Source organism: Camponotus floridanus, unplaced genomic scaffold (assembly GCF_003227725.1).
Source record: "Camponotus floridanus strain SB8 unplaced genomic scaffold, Cflo_v7.5 scaffold177, whole genome shotgun sequence".
Classification (NCBI taxonomy): Eukaryota; Metazoa; Arthropoda; class Insecta; order Hymenoptera; family Formicidae; genus Camponotus; species Camponotus floridanus.
The window spans coordinates 186411-211471 of record NW_020229300.1 but is presented as its reverse complement, the minus strand read 5'-3'; the positions used below and the strand labels follow the sequence as shown (position 1 = coordinate 211471).

General features: G+C 39.2%; 1 protein-coding gene across 1 annotated transcript in view; it reads left to right on the top strand.

Annotated features, from left to right (window-relative positions):
- Window positions 1-25061, top strand: part of LOC105258105 (protein groucho-like) — a 67202-nt gene that overhangs the window by 16828 nt on the left and 25313 nt on the right. The window contains 8 exon segments of the mRNA XM_025407441.1: window positions 7571-7677; window positions 8784-8859; window positions 16238-16282; window positions 22885-22947; window positions 23026-23031; window positions 23033-23113; window positions 23298-23330; window positions 24368-24730. Coding sequence (XP_025263226.1) covers window positions 7571-7677; window positions 8784-8859; window positions 16238-16282; window positions 22885-22947; window positions 23026-23031; window positions 23033-23113; window positions 23298-23330; window positions 24368-24730 — 774 coding nt within the window.

Genomic DNA, 25061 nt, shown 5'->3' with positions numbered 1-25061 from the left:
ATAAGACCGAGAAAGGAGGAAAGGTTGCGATGCGCAAGAGCTGGCTGGCGAGCGAGCCAAGCTACCCCCTCTCGGTGGGGCCGCCTCGGGGGACGCAAGGGCCGCAGGGGGATGCGCGCGCGCGCGCGCGCGGCGGAGGAAAAAGGAGAGAGAAGGAGAAAAAGACCGACTTCCTTGTAGACTATAAACGGTTTCACCCCTCGCGTGACGAAGGCATTTACCAAAGGCGGTATCGTCCACGTGGAAAAGGACGATCGAAGCCACTCTCTCTCGTGGCTCTGGCTGGTACAAGCGAGTTCTTAACCACCCCGTGAGATGGCCACTCCGAGGACCACCGATCTCGCTAGCTTTTTAGGCTTTTCTCCTCCCCTCTGTCTGTACGTATTCCTTCTTTGGCGTACTTTATTCGTCCGCGAAAGTCTGCGAACAAAGCGTCAATTTTATTACCCAAGACGTTTTCCACCCCCTGAGAGAGATTCCTTCGCGAGAGATCGATCGCGACCTCGCGATGAACAGACGAGAATTCTGTCCTCCGGACAATACTCGCGCGCGAATCGATCTTGGGTAAATTACGTTCTTATAAATATTCTGTATTGTGTTTTACCAAATATTTCGTTGGAATTCATCTCGCCACGAAAGCTCATGAATTATTTAACCGACGACATTCCCTTCCATCGAGTAGACGATGGAAGCCCGAGATCGTCGAGGATTTTCCGAGAAAGCCGCGACTTTTGGCACCAATTTCTATCCCCGTTATACATCCTTTCGTCCTTTCTCTCTCTCTCTCTCGCTCTTCCTCTCTTTACTCGAGCGCTGACAAATGCTCTTTCTCGGAGAACGAGTCTTGTTTTAGTGGTGCGCAGATTAAGGAGGAAGAAGCAAAAACTCCAAGGATGACGTCCATTGTATTGTACAATAGCACGTATATTTGAAATACGTACACATTTACACAACGATATCGAAAATGACACATCTCTCACGTGTCCGCTAGAAAAGATAAATAAAAGATTTTTCGAGATTGCAAAATTCCAAATCAATTTTTTCTCCAACAAAACTTTAATCAAAACTATATTTTTCATAATTATTTTAAATATATTTATTATATTATCCATTAAAAATAAATCTATTTAAAGATCTATTTTTAAAATACGGGAAATATAAGTGTTAAATTTTATTTTCGATTAAATTTAACACTTTTTCATTGGCAGCAGTTTTCCTTTGGCGTCGCTAATCGATTCAATTAGCTCGAGTTTTCGATTGTTGAGACTCACCGAGGTCGGAAAATATTACTAGGGCGAATTTCTTTCTCCCTCGCGTTGTTTTTTTCTTTAGCTACTACTCATTATCGTAACGAAGGATCGGCATCTATTCAAAGTGCACGCTTTTGCGCGCACCAAGAATTTCACCACGTGATTTTGCTCTCTGCACCCTATCCCGTGTATGTCCCTTCTGTTAATTCACCCCTCGATGTGTGCTCGTCCCGTTTTCTGCTCTCCCCTACTGATGGCAAAGGACATTTGTTAACGCTCTAAAATCTCCAACGTGCCTATCCTGAACAGATTTTATGAAAACTTAGCAGACGAATACTTTTGCCTTTGTCGATTTATCGTTATTCTGGTCTATGATCATTGAAGAAATTTCTCTAAATATGTCGAACATTTAAATTTAAATGAGAGCAATTTTTTTGAATTGGATTTGGAAGGAAATTTTAACCGCACGCTTCTATCGGGTATTAATACAACTCTGTCATTATTATTTCAAGTTGTGTCATTTCGCGCATACAATACATTACATTTGCAATACATATATAAAATGAATTTTACAGTATCAGAGAATTTTTACAGTATCAAAGTATATTGACATTATGAGATATGCAAGTAATTTATACGTATTTTTAAAATATTTCTGAATTATTATGGATATAAATTTATTGATTTCTTTATCTAATATTGCCTCTTGAAATATAGATATTTGACTAATTTAACGAGGCTAAAATTAATATCGATTATATTAATATCGGCGTCAAACATCGATATGCTCGGATATTATCTAGATATTCTAAACATTTCTCTCTCTCTCTCTCTCTCTCTCTCTCTCTCTCTCTCTCTTTCTTTCTGCGAATCTCGCGCAATCCGGTTAGTCCTACGATGCACGCAGAATCGCGCGTTTGCAAGAGGATCGATCGTGATTCTATTAATTAATAATGGTGATTAATGAAATGAATGCTGCCGACACACACTTGGCAATAATATCGAACGCATCTAGTCGCTTCAAGCGAGCGCGATTAGCTACGATTCCACGCTTCATAGAATAGCGATTATCTATTATTCTCCTATAACTCCAGGGTTAATAAGTTCTCTCCTGCTTCGGATTTAATTTTATCCAAGTGGAATCAGCTGTGCTTTTTCAACCGATTGTCTAGGTTTAGTCCAAGTCTACGAGACCAGGCTGACCTTGTAACAACGAGAACACTCGCCGTTCTTTCCTCGACATCTTCCAATTACATTTGATACGTGACGATTTTATTCTAGCGAGGATACAATCTTTTTTTTGAGCCAACCAATCGAGACTTAATTACATTATGACAGCGGCGGCACGGAACGCATGAAATAATTACACTGCTATCTTTCGTAAAGATCCTCTTTCTTCTCCTCGCGAAAAATTAAGATTGCACAAGATATCAAGATTAGTCCTGATGTTGTCTCACAAGAATTCGAGAGATCAAGATAAGATTTTTTATTAGTTATCAAGACAATATTAAGACTAATTTTATCAAGAGAGATTATTGAATCGTGTTAAGATTACTGATATTTAAAAAAAAATAAAATATATTATAAAGTAGAAATGAAAAAAAATCACACTATATTATACACGAATTTATAAAATTTTAATTAATAAATTGGAATTTAGACATTTTATTATTATTATGTTATCTTAAAGTATATTATAAAGATTACATTAAATATTATTTTAAGTAATCGTTCATTGGGTAAAAATTGTTAATAATATCAAAACGAGATTATTTCTATAAAGATTGATTGAGGATCAAGACAAGATTTAAATTTTCGAAACTTTTCAATACCAATTTAATATTTTTGCGAATATTGTTTCGTCTTGAGCTTTGTGCGATCTTACGAAAAACTTGTTCCCTCTTAAGACGCGTACAAACCGTCATCCCAAATTCGCGTTCGCTTCGCCAAACGATCGCCCCCTCGTTTCTTTCGCTCGCGGATACTGTATCCACTTTTTGTATCATAACGAACGATTACTTTTCGCCCATCCTTCTCCTTCCTCGTCGCTTTTAATGGCCGTTCATGCGCGTAATCGGCAGATCCGCACTCGCACGTTCCCGATGATGCTCGCTCTCTTATTATTTACACAGGATGCGTCGTCGCGCGTGCGAGTGTGTACTACATACGCGTCGTCATCTCCTCCTCTCCCTCACATGAGTTTCCTTCATCCGCTCATTGTTTGATGCACGCGCACCCGCCGATGTTTATTCAACTGCAGCTGCGTCAGCGAGCTCGGCGTCTGACTTCGAACTGTATCGCCTAAGTGCATTAAAGCACAAGATTTCATCTATGCGAAAGGAATCCTATACCTTGAGTGTTCCTTTATTAGACATTTGTATAAAATTTATAAATAATAATTAGCCAAACTTGTAGAAATAATTTGCAAATAATTGTGGAATGAAATATAAAAAATGTTGTGGTGAAAGAACGCAAAAATAATAAGAAAAGACATAGGAAAGCTTTATATGTAATAAAATATAACTTTCAAATAATTTGATAAAGAAGGACATAATAAAACATGTAGGCAATTGCAAAACGCAAAATATCAAAAATAATTGTAAGTCGAGTAAAAGGGATCTCTTAATCGGAGCGCGATTATAATATCGATCGAACATAATACGATTAGAAAACGTTAAAGTAAACGATACGATACAACGCTATGTGAGAGAAGGTTTATCCAAAAACCGTTCTTGTTTTCGACGTATTTACAACTACCGATGAGGACTGGATCGGGAGGACGATTTATATCCAATGCGTGTTCGCTTCTCGTAAAAGCGCGCAGGACGCTTTAAGAGGTTCCCGCTTACGTCATGCGATCTTTGGGTCTCGCACCGACGCGCGGACGAGAGGGAGGAGAGGGTGCCCTCCAAAGACCTATTACCTTATTTACGATTCGCACGGCCATTATCTCCTGGCAACAAAGTGAACCAGCCGGTTTTTCGATACTATCCGCGCGTGTATACTCGGTGTGAAAGAAAAAGGGGGGAACCCCTTTCGGACAAGAGACGAACACAAAAGACACGCACAACACCGTCGTGGCGGAGTTTTGCGGTCGAGAATATGGAGGAGGACTTTTGTCTCTTCGCTCCTTAATAACACGCGTATCCTAACATGGAAGACACGTGGTGACCATGGTAGAGGTACAAATGCTTATATTATTATGTTATCGAGGATGGTACGTTAGGATGGGAGGAATGCTTACTATATTCGTGGAATTTCTTATTAATATTGCAATTTTTTAATCTTTTAATCCATGAGCACAACGTGAATAATATTTTAATTATATGTAATAATAATAAATTTTGAACATTCGATTTAAGAAAGATTTGTAACGTTTCATGCTATTTCGATAAAAGTTTATTGTATTTTCATAATACAATAGTAAGAAATAGAAATAATAGTAGCAATTTCATTTACGCATAAATTATTGCATCAGGAAATGATGATAATTATGGATAATTTCCAATTTGAAAGAAAGTATATTATTTAAATTTTTATCAAGCACTCATAAGCCGATATTTATGTCAGACGTACTAATGCACGATGGAATCGATCCTCTTTATTATTTTCAAATCTCTTTATGCGATACACGTATGTTTTTTTATTACTCATGTCTGTATATTAAAACATAAAGACAACAGATCATTAAACTCGAATAAATCAAATGTGAATTAAATAGCAAATAGCAGAAATATATTAAACAAAATAACATATACAATAATAATATATAATTATAATAAACTAATATTATAATTATATATAATAATATATAATTATAATATGAACAATAAATGCAATATTTGATGAGTAGAATAATTTAAATAGATACATGTGTGGAAAACATCTTGTGTTTTTTTTATTTACTTTATTTTCAAAGTTTACTCGTTTGTTTCGGAAAAAAACTTATTCGAGATAACTTTAATAGACTGTCATTTTTGTCGAAAAATGTTTGGATGGAAACATCGCGATGGGAATATCTGCGCGGGAATGAGTGTCGGTGTCTGATCAAATCGCGGAGGTATAGTACGTTAATTTTAACCGATGGATCGCCGTGCTCGTTGCCGTTATGGGAGAGTTGGGGAAAGGGAGGACCTCGATGAAAACGAATTTGTCGATGCGACACGACGCGCCGCGGCGCAACAACCTGTTCGATGACTTTTCCGTTTGATGATTGCAACAAGTGAGGCCCACCGCCGCCACCGCCGCCGCCGCCACCGCCGCCGCCGCCGCCGCCGTCGCCGCCGCCGCCGCCGCCGTGCTCTCCCAAACCATTTTACCACCGACAGCCACTCCCCGTTTCGCATTCAACAAGTGGCCAAATCATTCAGCGCGGGGTCGCGCGATCCGTCGAAAAAAAAAAATGGGAATTTTGAGCGCGACGTGACTTGGTTGGTCATTGATCGACTCATCAAAAGCGATAGATAGAAATTCTTTGCGGCAGCGTCGGGATGCACATGACGAGACGCGAAACGCGGGGTATCCCAAGCCGAGATCATTAACGTTCCCGATCGAGATTGCAATCCTTTTTTCTATAGAGTTTACTTTTACCGCGGCTAATTTCTGTGCTCGAAAATCCACACAAGCACGAATCGATGTAATGACAGTATTCAGCGGTTCGCTTTTAAGAGACGCGCGTCCTTTCGAAATTCGATTGACGCCCTTTCACCGCAACGTAATCATTACTGTCATCGGAAAGCGCCGATCCTTTCCACCGTAATTTCAGTCGGCACGCCGACTGCCATCGGTATGTGCGTGTGTGTGTATGTGTGTTTTGTACGTGTTGTGCGTATGTGTGCGCGCGGGCGTGTACATATATTCTCGAGGTTCCCTCTCTGAGAAGAGTCCGTAGTGGTGGACTCGAACAAATCTCGTGGTATCTGGTGGGATGGGTCTCATTAAGGACGCCTTCACAGCCCTTCATCCTTGGCTCTTCAGGCCCGCGCCTTTGCCTCTGCCCTCTCCTCGTCGTCCTCTCTGCCCCCGCGCTCGAGACGTTTCGTCTTTTATACCTGGCTGCCCCCTGCTCGCATTTCTGGGCTCGGTCTCGTGCGTTTGCGTGCGCCTTACGTGCCCGAAGGCCATTCGACGCTGCTGGTTCCTCGTCATTTTCGACTTTAAGCACCTCGCAGCTCGCAGCTTAAATGTGTTTCCAAAGGTATTCGACGAAACGAGAAACTCTCGCACGCTTTTTGGCCAACAATCTACCGCAAATATTTCCAATCATTCGGTGTGAATACCACGGTTACTGAATTGAAAATCTTCTTCGTGGAAAGGAGTATTTTGAGAAACAAGATTAAGAAAAATTTAAGAAATAATAAAAAGAGAGGAAAAGATTGCATATTAATATCTCGAGCTGTTAGCATACATGTTTGAAATTATACGAAACACTGTATAAATGGAAATTCATTTACACCAAAACTATTAATCTAAACTTAAGTTTTCATGTATAAAAATGATTGCTATATTTTTGTGTTGTGCACGAGAACGAATATTTCTTCGCGTTCCACGACGCAAGTAATCCATATACGTAACATAAATGTAAAGTTACGCTCTATTCGCATAAAGGAAGAATTAGGACAGATTAGTTATGTCAAAAGTTAATAAAAATCTAATACGTTTAAAGATTCATCAACTTGACATTGCGCGCAGAGCACTTTTAGCCTTTTAAAATTAATAATTAATTTATGTTAATTCAAATAAAGATTTGCCTTGTAGAATTAAAATTTTTTGTGAATTTTTGTGTCGCGCAGTTAAAATCATGGTACAGTCATGATAAAAGAGTTAGTCCGATATAAGATAGCATACACACGCACATTTACGATTTTGAGATCAAATTATATTCTACAGAACGATTCTTTACTTTATAAATTTCTTTACGATTCTTTCCTCTCGCATACTTAATTGTATTAATTTTATATTTTAAAAGGCTAAAAGGAGTGTTTTGCGCAATATCAAATTCAGGAATCTCGAAATTTATTAGATTTTCAAGTTTTGACACAATTGTTTCGTGCAGCTTCCTCCTTAATAGCGACAAATACGCACGTGGACGACTGGGTCTTTTGCTCTGGAGTTAGAAAGATTAAACACAATGCCACAAAGTGATGACCAGGTTGCTTGTTGGTGGATGCGACTTATTCGTTACGAGTGCGTTTCGCGTACGGTACGGTTGTAACGTTCGTGTATGCGCAAGCATGTATATTCTCCGTCGTGTTTCCATTGTCGTGTGTGTATACATAGCTAATCGAATCCGTTCGTTTTCTCTCCCCTTTTTCTTGCAGGGTGGCGGTGGTAGCGGCGGGGCTGCTGGCGGGCTGAAATTCACGGTGGCGGACACTTGCGAGAGGATCAAAGAGGAATTCAATTTCATCCAACAGCAGTACCATTCGTGAGTATCTTTGTCTCTTTCCTTGCTCGTGTTCTCTCTATCTTTTCCTTCCTTGCCATTCTCTCGTTCCTCATTTTTTTAATTTTCTTTTATTCTGTTTTTTTTTCTTCGCTTTTTTTCTATTTGTTCCATTGTGTGTGTTTCTACGAGTCTTCTTGCGATTATTCGAGACGACGATTTTTCGCGTTCACATTTTTTCTCGTTTTTCCAATCGCAACGAATTTTTTACGCGATGCCACGATTATCAATCGATTCTCGTTTCTTTTTTATTTTCTTATGCACTTTACATTTCTATTTTCGATCGCGAGACTTTGCGTCTCGTTTTATAATTGGTATGTATCTTATCTGTTTAATAATAATTTCGACACATACATTTTATTGTAATATTTATTTATCTATTTAATCTTTTTGAACTCTAGCCCAAAATAAATAATACAAGATACACGTCACATTGATATGTGTCAGACAAAAGAATGTCAATCAAAAATAATAACTTGAGTGTAATAACAGTTTAAATACGATAATAGCACATTCATATACATACATACATATAATAATTTAATTAAATGACGAGGTAAAATTCTTTTAATTGAATTTGGACCTACCTGAAAGAAATTTATGTGCGAATGTAATGTTGAAAAGTCATTTGCCAGCGAGCACGTACAGTTGAGTAGCTCATATTTTCCATAGGTACGATGAGGTTCGACAAAGAATAATTGATTGTATCTAAACGATTTATCAGCAACACATAGATCGATGTGCTCCAGCAAGTCAGGACAATCGATATAATCGTTTCCTAGTTTACACACAAATTCAACGGAGCTCTGTAAACTCTTTTGAAGAGTTGACAAATTAATTTAATTTCTTTAAAATAATCATAATCGTGATCAAAAAAAGTCTATCGGTTTATGCAAGATAAAATTAAAACAAAGAAAATAGTATTGAATAATCCCTTCAAGTGGAATACATTGATTTACATGAAAAAGGAGTCTAGACGATTGAGACAAGTTCTAATTGCAGTCTCACAGAGTATAAAATACAACATGATTCCAAATAATTTAGCTAATCGAATTCCATCTAATTGTTTTTGGTTTTTTATTTTACAGACTGAAGCTTGAGTGCGAGAAGTTGGCCAGCGAGAAGACCGAGATGCAGAGGCACTACGTTATGGTAAGGCACTTTGTAAGTTTCTCTTTGTGTCTTTCCTCTCTACAAGATCGAATCTCGTTATCTCTTTCTTTTCTCGCGAGTCGAGAGCGGTTCCGAATCCGAAAGCAACAATTTAGATTTCTAACCGCGGAAAGTATCGCGGAAATAGTCTATCGATGTTTGACGATTTTTTTATGCGCGAAATATGCAACAAGACAGAAATAGAATTTCGTAAGAAACTATACATGAAAAATAAACGAGTACCGTTGTCTCACGTTTTCTTACGAATATTTAATTCAATTTATTTCTCCGCAAAATGCACGAGATTCGTTAAAAATAAAAACGAAATTCGATTATCGGCTTCGCGTGCGCCTCACGAAGGAAAGCTTCGAGGAGCCTCTCTCGACTTGCATTTGTATTGGCACGCGAGAATATACGCCAAGCGTAGGGTATTTATCGATAATGCATGAAGGAACAGGATATTATATAAACGAGAGAATTGTGCGCGCGGGTGCAAATTAATGCGAGCCATTTTCTTCGATTAGGGAAAAACGATCAATATTATTCTCGTTTCATATTGCCGGGTTCTCTTCGATTTAGTTCCATCAGCGCGAAGGTAATTAGTCCAGCCAACCGTACTAATCGTATCGTCATCGATAAGGAGCTTAACTTGGACTTACCTATATTAAAGTGCAGTACTAACATGGCCCAAAGTATTCGCCGCGAGTATCCGTTTCGCCTTGCTTTTCTCTTCTTCCTTCCGAGACGAGTCTTGGATGTTATTATTATCATTACTACGATAGATTTTCCCTCTTTACAAGGATATAAAATTATATAACTTGCGGTGAGATGTCTGAAGTTGAGAGGTCTCTCGTTGAGACAGTTTGTTTAGAAATTATGACAGCACGCTTCTATTTTTTTTTACTTGTGCGAGAAAGAAAGCTGTCATCTTTCAGATAATTTTTTTTATCTTTCTATATTTATTATTTAATATTTTAAATAAAAATAAGCATTTTATATACTGCTCGTACTAGTTTGGTTGTACATTTTGTTGCAAATGTATCGATGCCGAGAATTGAATGTTCTGAAGAAAATATTGGCTCATCCGTTTGATCGCGAATAAATATTAAAAGAAAGTCACGCATCAGATTGTCATCAAATATTTTATTACAATTCGCGTATAAAGCGCAATGTAAAATTGTCGAAGTAAACTTTAACATGTAATCTTTCCCTAAACACTTTACCGTAAAAATATCTACCGTGTAGATGTCATTTGAAAAATTGCGTAGAAATTTCCGAGTATTCCGTACGATGTTGCACGTCTCGTCTCCCACGGCAAATCAAACTCTGGAGAGACACGGTGGCTGGATGGAAAAATGGAAGCAGAGAAATCAAGGGGAACCTCGCTTTTGTCCCGATACAAAATCAGCGCCGCACGAGAATGCGCTCTCGCAGGCACTGGACGATTATGCGTTTCTGCAAATCGCTCTCGAGATGCGAAAGCGAACGGCATGGATTGGAGGGTCAATAACTCCGTTATGCTCAATAGATGCAAATTTCACGGAGTTGAAGGCGAATGTTTATTCGGTTGCTGCACTAAATTTTGAAAAATCGATTGTAAAAATCGAAAATTAAAACTGCTATATAATTTTTCGGCGAGGTTGTAGTTGCGATTAAATGTCAAGATTTAAAATTTGAACTTGAAATTGTATTGAAATTACGGTGACTTTCAACATTTAACATAACGTAACGCAATACTTTGCTAATTATTAAAATCTGCTTTAAATAGTTTGTATTTGTTTTATTCGTTTGGCAAAGTATTTAGTTATTAATTTGACCTTATTACCTGTCAATTACGGAATACAAATATTTGTTAAAATTTTTGAAATTGATTCTCCATTTTTTAATTCACGAAGTGTAAGTTTGAAAAAAAATATCTTTAAATATAGTAGATAGCCCGGAATGTATTCCAAAGAAATTCAAATTTGCACAAATGCAATGAATCGACGTTTTGCATGCGAAAATTATGCTCATTTTACGCGAACTTTGTTTACGTTAAATCGTTAATAAAGAATTATTCCGGAAAATAAAACATAAGTTTTTACGAATTGATGTCGGCGTCAACATCATCCGCATCTTTGGATTTCGAGGTCCTACACCACTGCCTTCCGTACGTTCGATCGTAATTGTCGCGAACTATACTGTCTCTGTAAACTGCTACACCGATGTGACACCGTGCAAGCAACCAAGCAGCAAGCTGGGCCGAGTGGAAGGGAGTCGGGGGTGCCAGAGGGAATGGATAAGGGGGGTCGGAGGTGACAGAGGGGTTGATGGGGGTTGGGAGTTGAGCCGGTAATCGATATCTCCAAAGTAAACGAAGAGAGAGATGGAGAAGGGGGGTAGCAGCAGAGAGGAGGAGTAGTTGGGGGGAGGGTGGTGGACGATAGAAATAGCGGGGAAGAGAGAGGCAAGACTCGTCGAGGGAAAAGGAGAGAGAGAGAGGGAGCGGAAAAGGGAGAGATAGAGAAAGACAGAGAGAGAGAGAGAGAGTGAGACGCGGGGTAGAGGGAGAGAGAATTACAGAGACAGAGAGAGAAATTGATGTCGAGGGTTTGTCAACCACCGACAAGTATTATATACGTGCAAGCCCTGAGAGGACGCGCGAACGAAGGCGATGGGATGGATGTTGGTGTGCGCGTCGCGCACAAGTACACACACCACGCTCTATGCCAGCCGTATCTCTGATATTCTAATTCCACCCTCGTGTATTCCTGAGCGTTTCCTACCACCTCTTTTCGCCGTCGCCACCGCCGCCACCGCCGCCGCCGCCGCCGCCGCCGCCGTCGCCACCGCCATCGCCGCCGCCGCCGCCATCGCCGCCGCCGCCACCGCCTCCGCCGCCGCCGCCGCCGCCACGCGCGCGCAACTTTATCCTTCGCGATTTTCATTAGGGTAACGCGCCGCGTAAATCCGCGCGCCGCCGCTTCAATTTTTGCCCCTTCCATCCCCTACACACACACACACACACACACACACACACACACACTCTCTCTCTCTCTCTCTCTCTCTCTCTCTCTCTCTCTCTTCCTCACTTCATTCTTTTGTCTGCTCCGTCTTACGGATCATCGCCTTTCCACGTCGTTACGGAGAGAATATCTTTCCTTTCCCTCTCGAGATACCGCCAACCATGTCGTGCTCTCCGAGAATTTGATTGATATACTTGATTTATTTGGGGATGATTAATGCGTTCTAGATTTTACGTTTGTATAGATTTTACTATAGCTGTAAATTTAGTTATACTTTGTATATTGGAAAATAATATAACGCTTGCGACTTTGAGAATGCATGAACTTTGACGCTCTAAAAATTCTATGTTTCATTAAAAGATCTTTTTTTTTTCTTCTCTCTCATCTCTTCATTTGTCATTTGTTCCTTCTTTATTTATGGTTCATATTCTTGTCCTGCAAATTTGAAAAGTATATTTTTGAAAAAATAATATTTTAATAATAAAATATTATATAAAATATTTTGTATTTTCAATAATACATAGAGCAAAAAGAACGATGTCATTAAACTGTCTGTCCGAATAATTTTTAAATCATCTTATCATATCTTTTTAAGATGCGTTTATCTCGTTTTGATTTATGTATTTCAATATTTTTTTTATACTTACTTAGCGCATTGAGAGAAAGAGAGAGAGAGAGAGAGAGAGAGATGAGAAAAATTTATAAAAAAATTTCTAAAGTGCCACTATCAATTCAGAAATTAAATGACTTCGTCGACGCATATCTGATTTGCTCCAATAATCGTGCACAAAGTTGCATTCCTCGAATTACGAGTCGCTTGTCGCTCGATTGCTCACAGGAGCTTCATATTTTTATCACGACAGGTTGCGGGCGCATCGTCGGGGGGGGGGGGGGGAATTAATTTTCCTAGCTTGAACAAAGTGACCACCGAGACTTGTCCCTTCAACGTATTGTCGAAAACAGGCGAAACAAAATCCGAAAAAATTCCGAATCCCCGGGCTGTCCAAAAATTGATTTAATTTTCAATATGTAATGATCGAACGAGAAAGAGAAAATCCGATGGCACGGATGAAGGATGAGAAAAGAGGGTGGGCGAAAAAAACCTTCGAAACTATCGAAAACGGGCCCGGGGATCGTTGCGCATCTCCGGTCTGCCGCGCGAACGGGAAGACTTTCCAATTATCTATGTTTTTTCTCCGCCGCGTTTTTTCGCGCTGCAACAAATTAAATGTAACCCACATCCCTGGGGCACGCTTCTCGATTACTCTTTGTTTTTCTCCCGTTTTCACGGTTCGCCGTTTGCTTTCCGCCCTCCCCGCGCGAGGTGCGCGCGCGGGTATGCCTGGCAGATTGCATTTCTATCCTGCGCTCTATACGTTGTCCTCTACTCTCGGGAAAAAAAAAATTTTTTTTCATCAACACTCGCGAAATTTTGCGTCGTAACGCTTGGACCGTGACGGTTATTCGGTTGGCGATGTCGCGATATTGTTCTTTTATCCGTAGAAAATATCTTTGCAGAGACCTCGAACTCTGGATAAACTATTATTTTTGTCATTTTCTTATTTTATATTTTGAATCAATATTATTTTATATAGATAACACTTGGACTAAAAAAAATGAGTATTATTTTATACAAGTGTGCCCAATAAATTTTTGTATTGTTTCAAGACTTATTAATTTATTATGGTGTTAACTAAAATATTGAGAGAGTTCTCAAATGTATTGTCAGGCTAATGCATTTTGCTTATTATATTCAGTTTCATTTCTGAAAGACAAATTTGTAGCATCTTTTTTGCAAAAAATAATACAGAAAACCGATGGAGAAAATTTATGATACGATTTGCGGCTGTACTATGATAAATTTTTTTTCATTAACACAAAATTGTGCGTTGTGACGTGATAGATATTCGATTGGCGTTGCAATAAATTTTTGTGTAGTTTCAAGATTTATTATTAATTTGTTAAGATGTAAACTAAAATATTTAAAGTTTTCAAGTATATAATTGTGCTAATATATATTACTTATTATTCAATTTTCTTTCCGAGAGAGAAATTTGTAGTTTCTTTTTCAAAAAAAAAAAAGGAAAATGATACAGAAAGTCAATGAAGAAAATTTCGCGGTACGATTCACGGATGCACCGGTTCGCACTCGGCGTGATTCACACCGGCTTATTAATTATCCGTTAATTATCCGTGGGCGCGACGTGTAAATTTCCGCGAGGCGAGTCAAGAGAGCGAATGCGAGCGAAAAAGGAAAATGGAAATGGGAAGAGAGGTGAGAGAACAGCACCGAATCGAAGTACGGTGTAACCAGAAAGAAGAATCGAAAGAGAAGGAGATAGGGAAAGAAAGAGGGGAAAACGGAAAAGAGAGGCGAAACGAGGGAAAATGTCGAGAGAGCGACGAACGAGGTCGTCCAATCATCCTATCAAAGGCTTGCTACTAAAAGATCCATATCGAGTAATCGGAGGGGACGAAATTATCCGTACAACTCCTATTATTGGGTTCCGAGGCACGTGAAAATAGAAAATGAGAGGCGGGTAGATGAGATCGATATCCATGGAACTTCTGCCGTCGTTGAGAGTTTTCTCGTTATTTGATTACCGACTTACGCCGATATCTTTCCTTCGGCCATTTAAATCAAACTTTACAGCGCGTGCAAAGACATCGCCGACAAATAAATGATGACAAAATTACTGTATCTGTCATCTTACTTAAATTAATTTAAAAAAATTTGGTTAATCAACTTGATTGTCACAATTGCTATTTTAAAATAATCGATATGTGTGTGTATTGCAAATACAAAATTTTAAAATAAACTTTGCAGTATTTATAACATATTTATATTGCAATTAAAATTTCGTAGAAACAAAGTATTTGGGCAAAGTAGATATACATATTCTGACGTTCAATTATGTTATAAATATGACAAATTTATTATAAAATTTTTAAATTTACAGTTATAATATAATCTATATATAGCGTATATATTATTTTTTCTTCTAGACTTAGAAATACAATAAAAACTCAAAATCTATTGTCTGACAATGTGCACTTGGATAAAATTGCTGGTCACTTATAGCGTGGCAGTGCTGATCACGCGTGCTTTTTCGTGGGCGATGAGAGCCCTTCGAGGAAACGAATTATCGAGTCGCCGTTTGTTTCTTGCGCGATACGATCGTCAAGTTAAACTGACATGCACAGGCATAGACAAGGTTTCCCAAGAAGGAAGGAAGGAAGGAAGGAAGGCTTCGCGCCAAGTTCACCTGGGCGTAGTTATCGACTGCATTATTAAGTCGGTATATTTCCGTGGCCGATGCTATCGATCTCCGAGCCGAGTATCTCTCGGGCCTGACCTGACATGTGTATTGCCTCCCTCTCTCTCTCTCTCTCTCTCTTTCTTTTTCACGGCAAACTGCCTACCCCGAGGCCATTTGTCTCCGAACGAGAGACTAAAGGCGGACGCTAAGCGACAGCCGCTAACCAATTTACGATCGCGCAAGCGTATCCATCGAGCTGCATCGCTCGGATGCAGTTTATCGAGACGTAATGTACTCGCTGGATCGAACCCTTCTCGCTCCCCCTCTCATCCGCAGAATTTCGCCCACGAGAATGCCGACAGTGCGAGAAGATCGCGCCGACCGATCCATCGATCGTTCTCCGCGCGATTCGATACGTCTCGGGAATTTCGCACTTTGGTGCGCGAGCTATTTTAAGTTTGGCAAAAAATGCCATTTCTCGAAGATACTTTTAGTGTTAAAAGAAAAAATTACATTCTTTTTTTTAACGAGAATATAAAAAGGAGGAGATACCGATGAATATGATTCAAAAATTAAAAAATTATGTTTATAAGTGCGTAATCTCTTTTTCTTTGTTTTTAGCTTTGTGATTCTTTGCGAAGCTTATTTTGCAAATAATATTTCAGAGAGAGAAATTTATATATATATATATATATATATATATATATATTTATTTATTTATTTATTACAGTCTACTATTTTAATCTTGCTTTGATAACTAATACAAAAGCTCTTGACTTGATTTTATCTTAAATTTCGAAGACAAGATTAATTTTGTGACTTTTTGCAACCCTAATAGTTTGATATACTCTCGGCTACAGATAATCAATTTAAGATTGTACACACATGTGTCCGAATCACATAGAGTCGTCAATCTAATTTGAACGTTGAAGATTCTTATGACAATGCACTTGGAAATGCAATAATCTTCAGAGACTCTTTACTTGAATTTATTATTACATGTGCCATTTAGTATTTTAGTTAATACAGTACTTTATAATTACAATTATTTATAATTGCTATACTAGATTAATAAAAAAAATCTCAGCGAATGTAAACTAAAAATTGTGTTTTTTTTTGTTACAGTACTACGAAATGTCATACGGCCTCAACGTTGAAATGCACAAGCAGGTAAGTCTATCACGCTGATGTGTCATTTTTTTGTAGAATTAATTTTTTTCTAATCGATTAAACGTACAAGGTGGTTCATTGTTCTCGTTTGTTAATAAAACATAGATTAAACCAGATAATGTTTAATTATAAATTATAAGTTTGAAATTAACATTAAGTTAAAATATTTTAGTTACAATTTTTTGCAAGAGGATTCTTGGATATCAGGAAGTCCTTTAAGTATTGTATTTTTCAAAAATATACCTAGATCGTAAGATGGAACGCGTAATATTTAACTAGCTCTGCACAGAGTTAATCAAGATCGTATTCAACAGCGTTAAGGATTTGAGTAATCCACCGTTAATTGAGCCCGGGGGAGTATGTCGGGTGAATCGTCTCCGGAAGTGGTCGCAAATGAGGCATATGGATGGCGAACTCGCGTAGGCCGGGAAATCGTGTAATTTCGGCTAATCAGGGGAAACAGCAGCGGGGCGGTCCCCCTCTGTCAGCAATTTTCTTAAAAGCGACCACGCGGTGGCCATGTTCAAAAGTGGGGCTCCCAAACTGCAAACAACCCTCCTTGCCGTCCCGGTACAACGAGCTGATATTCATTAGCATTAGCGGCCGATCATTTCTCACCCTCGTACCCCGAGGCGGCGCTTAATGGGCCGAGACGCGGAGAAGGGGAAGGGAAGAGAACTACCCTCTCTCGGGTAGTTATAGGGCGTAGCACGGCACCGAGATCACCGCGGAATTGTTTCCGGCGAATAATGCACGAGAAATCAGGGCGTCCCTCAAAAAACGGCGCTATTTTAATCGGCGTCGCGGATTTCGCGACGCGAACTTAAAAGGACGTCTTTTAAAATTAGAACGAGGTTATTGTACTTTCTCGATTAGAAACGGAAATTGGCAATATTCACGCGTCTCACACCTTAAATTTAAATTAACTTAAACGTTATACTTAATTAAATCTTAATTATTTCAAAAATACGTTAATATACGTCGTATAGATAAAAATAAATTTCTTTTTAAAATAACGCAAATTTCTTCTAAATCTTTAAATAGTATATAATAGTATATATGTGTGTGTATTTATTAAGAGAGATCTGAGAATATATTTTTAAATATATTTTTCAATATATTTTTAAATAAATGTAATTTATAGATTTCTTTCGTTTCAACGAGATTACGATAAAAATTCTGGGAAATTTATTTTGTATTCGTAACTTATAGGCTAATAATAATCGTTGAATATATTGTTAAAAAGAAAAAAAAAACAAAATTATTTGTCGGAAAGTCTGAGAGTCAAAAAACATTGCGACTTTACAAATTGTAGCGGAGGTAAGATGACGCGCAGATTCGCTTCTTTAATGTTAATTGGAAGAGAAATGAAAAGTTATCGATTCTTCGCGACCCTCTAATTAACCGTGATAATAATCGCGCTCTTTGCCAGCTTATTTACATTAATTGCCATCTTCCAGGCGCATTAGAGACAACGAGACGATGTACAAAATCAGATAGTATGATACATGCTTTTTTTTACAACTTAATTTGATAAATTTCTGAAGGAAATTTACCGCGTGATAAAAATAATACTGTATATCTTTATTTGTTAAATAAAGAGAATCTCATAAGGCTATTAATTTAAATTACAAATAGAGAATCTCTCGCATAAAGTTATTAATTTAAATTACAAATAGAAATTTTATAAAATTACAATTAGAAAATATTTTATTCATGTTTAAAGTAAGTAAAGTTTATTACTTTGTAATTTCATAATTACGCGATTATGACCTGCATGTTTCAGTAAACATTGATCAAGAAAAATTTAACTTTAAATCGTTCAAAGAATTTTGTCGTGAATATAATATAATTGGCGTCTAATTGTTTTACATGTAATTACAAGATTACGTTTTATTGGCTGATATCTTGGTCTCTTTCATTCAGCTATTAATAGGCATCCCGAAAATACTATACATATATTTATTATTTTCATTCAGGATGCCGCGAATCGCGTCAGTCTCGAAACGTCCCTCGGCAAAAAAAGAATAAATAAATCAAGCTCTCTTTAATCGATCCCCGCCACTTAGCAGGCTTTCGAGTCGCGGTTTTCTCGCTCCTTTTCAATTTGAACCCTCGAATGAAAACAATCTTCCCCTACGAGGTTAGAACCTTCTGTATCTCTGTCTCGTCTCTTTCTCCTGTTTCGCCACCCCTTTCGTTTTCACCCTTTTCACTCTCCCTCGCTCCTCTCTGCCCTCGTTTTTCTCGCTCTCTCTTTCTCTCCCGTTGATTTCTCATAGCATCTCGCCGTTGTGTTCTTGCGACCCCTCCCCGCGCTCCTCGCCAGAACGCTCGGCCATCCCTCGCATCTGCGCGACCCTCGTATCTCCTGCCGCAGCTCGAAGTCGACATTTGCCTCTCACCCATCCTACCGCAGCCACCACTTTACCACTCTCTACTCGACTAACTCGAATTTGTTGGCAATGTCCCAGTTCTTGTAGGTACGATTACTTCTCTCACTCCATCCGCGTCTCTCACCCTCAACAGGAGTCTTGAATTTTCTCCCTCGGTCACCCTCGTTCGCGAACATTGGCTCGCTTGTTCGATTTAATTGCACGATATAGACACGATTACTCGCTGGGATTTTCAACTCTTGACGTTATACGCGTCGAAGAAATGGACGCCTGAAAAATCATCAACATTTCTATATCAACATTGTTTGATAGATATATGGATATTTCTTACGAAGAAGAATCTCGGATAGTTTTCTCGATCACTCGAAAGTTAGAAAGGCTCGTCAAAATTTTATCGCTTTTAATCCTCGGGTTAATGCGAGGATATCGTTCAATAATATCGGTAATAAAACCTTTTTATCAATCGCTCTATTGGATTCTCCGGAGTCCGTTGGATTCCATCATGCGATCTTCACGGGAAATGAGATTTGCAGCAGTGGAGAAAAATGGACGGCTTGCAAAAAACGTCCGCGATTACGCAAAAGAAAAGCGCGGAAGAGAAAGAGCGGGATAAACTATGGGCGAATCTATGGGGATAGAGGCGAGGGGAGCTAAAAAACACATCGCGCCCCGCCGTTACGTTTTCGTCCTATTTATCCATCGAATCGTACGTACATTCGGCCGCCGGCGTATCTGTTCGATAGCGCTTATCGCTTAATTGAAAGGGTCGTCCTTCGGCGCGACTGCTGCCTGCTCGTTGTCCCGCTCGATTAAGCCGCGATCCACGGCAATATGTCGCGGATGCATTACGCGATCGCGAAACCGGATTATTATATAAGTCTTTGGAGGCCAAAGAAATTAGAATGAAGAAACTAATATCTGGAAAGGGAAGTAAGGTAAAACATTAATTGCAATGTCTCATTATTATGCCGGATAAAGCGTTTGATAAAGGAATGAGATAGGGGTAAATTAGGAAAGCGAAGAGCAACTTTCATTTTGTTTTATTCGTGTCAATCTTTAATACAGAGAAAATAGTATAATACGTTTCATATTTGCTTAAATCGATATAAAATATAATTACGTCGATCAGATTTTATCGATAATTAAAATTTATAAGGATACTAATAATTAATAATTGCACTAATTAATTGAAATATTCCAATTGCGAGATCAACTTTTTGCAAATACAGCAAAAGGGTGTTTTCTTCCTTTTAAGGCGAAAATGCCTTAAAAATAACTACAAAAATAATTTTTTTCTAATTATGAAATTCGACGGAATACAAATCATGGTTTGACTTGATAAAAATATTGATTGAATATTTAGAATTGCATCTTTCTCTATTTCTTCTAAAAAAAAAATACCCATTTGCAGTGCTTTAATTTTCTCTATTGCTTTTAGAAGTGCTTTTTTGCTCTATTTCATTCTTATAGGTTTTTTTTATACGTTTTGTCCATAGTTTGCCAGGAAAAATGATAAAAAAAATGCTATAATAGAGTAAAGACATTAACTCTACGTGAAGCATTTTTGCTTTTGTAAAGAAAAAGTAGATTCTCGAACGTATCGAATAAAAAAAACATTTGTACACGGTTGTTACTGGTTATAATTTATAAGTTGTACATTTATAAGTTGTACATTTTTAGAAATATAACGGGAACACGTATAAACATAATAATTATTTTTATTGAATGAAAAATAATTAAAAATACTTATTAATAAACTTTACAACAATAGATTTATGCCATCTATTTTTTTAATTTTTCGATTTGTCATAATATATAAAACGAAAATTTTTTTTCTTCTCGAGTAAACGATTAAATGTTTGTTGTATCCTAGAACAGAAAATCGAGATTGAAAAATTGTTACGCGCGCGCGCGAGAGAGAGATAGAGGGGGGGGGAGGAGAGAGAGAGAGAGAGAGAGAGAGAGAGAGGCAGAGAGAGAGAGAGAGAGAATTGCATCATCCCTAACGTGGAGGAATCAGCCAAGCTAAAATTTCGAGTCAACGACGGCATTCTATCGAAAAAGCGCGTATTCTCTTTGAAAGAATATTGCCACGGCGTTGTTGCTGGCGTTGTTCGTCGATACGAGAGTAACTACCATTTCCCATCGCGGGTACGCCCGGCGCCCGATAAAAAATGTGCAGGCTGACCAATTGCATATAACTCACCCTGCCTTTCCAGTTCTTCCTGCCTTCATGCATATATATGTCTATCTATCCGGGCGTTCTGTCTTCTACCCTCTTTCTCTCCGGCCCTCTCTCTTTCTCCCTTTTTCTCTCTTCTTTTTTTTTTATCATTCTCCCACTCTCTTTCCCTCTCGCTCCGTCTCTCACGTGCTCTCTTTCGGCGGTCGGGGGTCGCTTTTCCAGCGCTCTCTCGTCCGTACACACGTGTCGGAGCGTACGAGCGAGCGAGAGAGCGCGGGTGTACACACTCGCTTGCGCTTGCTCGCACGGACACCTATGCCGCGCGCGCATATACCCTCCTAGGGGTCGTGTATTCGAGTTCTTTTATTTTGCCCTGTGGAGGTAGCAGAGGGTTGAGTCGGACGAGAGCACAGAGAGCGCGAGGGCTGGGGGCGATGACATCGATTTTTTACCCGTTGCTAATCTCAATGTTACCTCCTCCTCCTCTACCTCCACATCCAGCGCTTCCTCCTTCTCCGCCTCTCGTTCGGTCATCTCTATATCCCTCCTCGTCCCCCGCCCCCCTCGTCGACTCGCTTCGTTCTCCCGCCCGCCCGCCGCTTCCGCACCTCCGCGCCCCCGCACCCCGGCCATCCGTTTTGCGGGAAAACGTGCATGTGCATCGGACACATTCGAGAAGGAATAACCATTTTTTCGTGCCGGACAACACTCGCTCCGCGTCGCCCGCGTCCTGCAAATTCTCCTCGTCTCCCGACCGCCGCCGCCGCCTCCAACCATCTCCCGCAACCCCCGACACCATCGCATCCTCTCTCCATTTTTTCGTCGAACCTTTTTTCGTCGCCCGCCCTTCTTCTACACCCACTCACCTATCCGTCCCGACTCCCTCCCACTCGTCGCCCCCTTTGCCACCTACTGTCGAACAGGGCGAAATCGAACTGACGTGGACGCGGCAGTTTTCCATCTTTCTGTTCCCCGTGGGAACGATGACATTTTTTTTCGGTCTCTCAACTTTTAGATCTACGCGCCCGATTCGCTTGACGTGAAAATATCGCGCCGAGCGATATCGGCGAAATACCAATGCCAAATAATTATATGCGCTATCTTACCCTCGCTAATTTCCCACCGTCCGTTGTCGTCGGGGGAATGCGTCAAATAATTGGATCGATTAAATCGAACCACGCTACGTGAGAGAGAGCGTTCTCGATCGCAACATTTTTTTATTCGGAAAAGGGAGGATATTTTTACTTGGATTGATTATACGTAGTCGAGTGAACGATATATCCTTTATGCTTTACGATTATTTCAACGTCACGTGGCGATCGTGCGAGCTTAATCACCAATCGATTCGATCGGCGCGCATTAATGAGTAGTCGTCCCGTTATACAAGAGTGGGTTGAATCGAGCTCGCTCTATGTATGTTTGTCGAGCAGTCGTCGTCCTGCGACATGTGATTACACTACGATGTAAGCCTGAACATCGAGATACGCGTGTCCCGCGCGTTATGTACATATACACACAACGATCGCTCTTCAGCCCTGTGTACCGCCCTCGATTTTTCAATTAATCCCCGAATTATTTAAAGCTTAAATATGCGATGTTAAACCCCTACCCCTCCGCGTGCGACATTAAGTTTCTCGAGTAAATTTTCGGATTTACTTGCGCCCAATAATTTTACAAATGGTCGGTCATTCTGGAATTGACACGTCTTGTTCCGTAATCTTGAAAAATGGAGCCAGCTAATTGAATCTGTAAAAAAAAATGCACACACATTTATACCGAATGTGTGTAAAAAGAACGTTCGTGTCGCGTCTGTTGTTTAGATGTTATATATTCTCTGTGAAAGAAAAATATTACATTTAAAAAAAATATATAACGTACGTTTTATCTAAAAATTGCAATTATTTTTACTTACACGTTATTCTCAAAATAAATGTATAAAACAAATTTTGCTCGAATAATTAACTATCGGCAGAGAAGACAGGATTAACGTTTATCCGCTTATCCGTCATGTGTGTTTGCAGACAGAAATCGCAAAGAGGCTGAACGCGATAATCGCGCAACTGCTTCCGTTTCTGGCGCAAGAGGTGAGTTTTTGACTTTCTGTCTGGCACGCGTGCCGTGCGATCTCACAATCGAGTGTGACGACGACGCGATAATGATAGCATGGCATTGCAGCATCAGCAGCAGGTGGCCAACGCTGTGGAGAGGGCGAAGCAAGTCACCATGTCCGAACTGAACGCCATTATCGGGGTAAGTAGCCGTCAAGTTTTTGCCATTAAACTTCAACGTCATCGATTTTAACGAGCGAGATCGTAAAAGCGTATCTCGAGAGATTGCTTTATAAAAATGGGTAGTTTGCGCGAGCTTTTGATTCAAACTTAATTTTATAATCGAATAATTGTGTTATTTGCGAATTTCTCTCTAATTTTTGCAGCAGCAGCAACAGCAGGGCCTCCAGCAGCTTTTGGTGAGTATTTTACATCATGTTTGATATATAACGTAACAAATGTCTATATTCATAATATTTTATTATTCTCTAAATAACAATTTGGAACTTATTATTTGAAAATTTTCGCAATGCATTTTGTCGACGAAAGTTTAATAAGAAAATACGCGCTATTGATAAGAAAAAGAATATCTTTACAAATTAATGTTAGATTCTAGGAAAACCTATTTAACAATCGTATGTCTGTGACAATGAAAGAGTTGTTTAATCAGCTCGTCGGTAGTCCGCAATTTTTTAAACGTTATGTGAGTTTGATGCGACAAGTCGGAATTTTAATAACGCCGATTATCCGGCATTCTATGCTAATAAATGGAAATAAACATAAATTTAATCAGAGAATTTTGTAAAAAATGTATATAACGAAGGAAAAAAAAGAAATGGAGTCTATTGTCAATAGATGTGTTAAAAAATCGTTTTTTCTAACAGAAAACAAACGTTGAAAAAAACAAACTTGCTCTTTTTCATCATTATTTTTTTAAATATATTTTTCTTCATATCTTTTTGTTATATGATAAAAACTCTTTAAAGTTTTTACATTTTCAATTTATATTATTTCAAAGATAATTTTAATAAATTAATGAAACTTTTATGGCTTTTACACGACTAGGATAATTTTCAGTTGGATACATACAAATCTTTATTGTGCATCTAGTCGAAAATTATCCGATTATTATATCGTGATATCATTTTAATCGCAAAAATCTCATTAATCCATTAAAATTATTTTTGAAAAAAAAAATTAAAATAAAATATGAACACTTTAGTTTTTTTAAAATAGTGATTCAAGTATACATTTTTTATTATTATTTAAAATTGCAAACTATTTTTCAATTTGGAACGCGATCTGCGTTTAAAACAGCGATGGTTAATTCACAAATCTATTATCTAAAAATGAAAAGTAGTAAAAAATTAATTGACAATGTAAAGATTAAAATGTAAAGATGTTAAATATTTAGAAAAAATTTGTGATCAACGTCCTTTTATCTTGATCGTCACAGCAACAGATCCATGCGCAGCAACTGCCCCATGGCGCGGTGGTCGGCGGTCTTCCGCCGGGCGGTCTGCTGGGCTTCGCAGGTGCGGCCGCGGCGGCCGCAGCCGCGGGTGTGCCGCCGCACTTGGCGCCGCCGCCGCATCCCGCGGCCGCAGCTGCGGTCCAGGCACAGGCGCAGGCGCTGCTGAAGCCTGCCGATCTCCAGCAGCATCGCGCGGCCGCGGAGACGCCCGAGGATCGTAAGCCGATCGCTTTGCCGGACGAGAGACTCGGTCATCGCTCGGTCTCGCCACCCGAGAAATTTCGCAGCCGCACACCCGACCTCGAGGGCGACCCCAAGAGGCGGAAGGAGGAGAAGCTAGGACACGTGAGTATACCATTACTCGTACCGGTACTCGGTACCTATCCCCGCGTTCGGATCGATCGACGATTCGATCGAGCTCCAAATCGAGTACAAAGTAGATGCTTATAACGATATTACTCTCGGACAGATGTTTAGGTTGATTATAATTACTTTCAACAATAATCGACGCTCAAATTCGAGATGATTTATCTTATTTATAATTTTACGTGTCAAATATATAATAAAGTTAAGTGCACACATATACGACACATATAGGACACATGTGCGGCGTATAAACATACCTTCTTTATCTTCAATTTTGCCATTTGTGCCTTACATGTGATTTAAAGTGAAC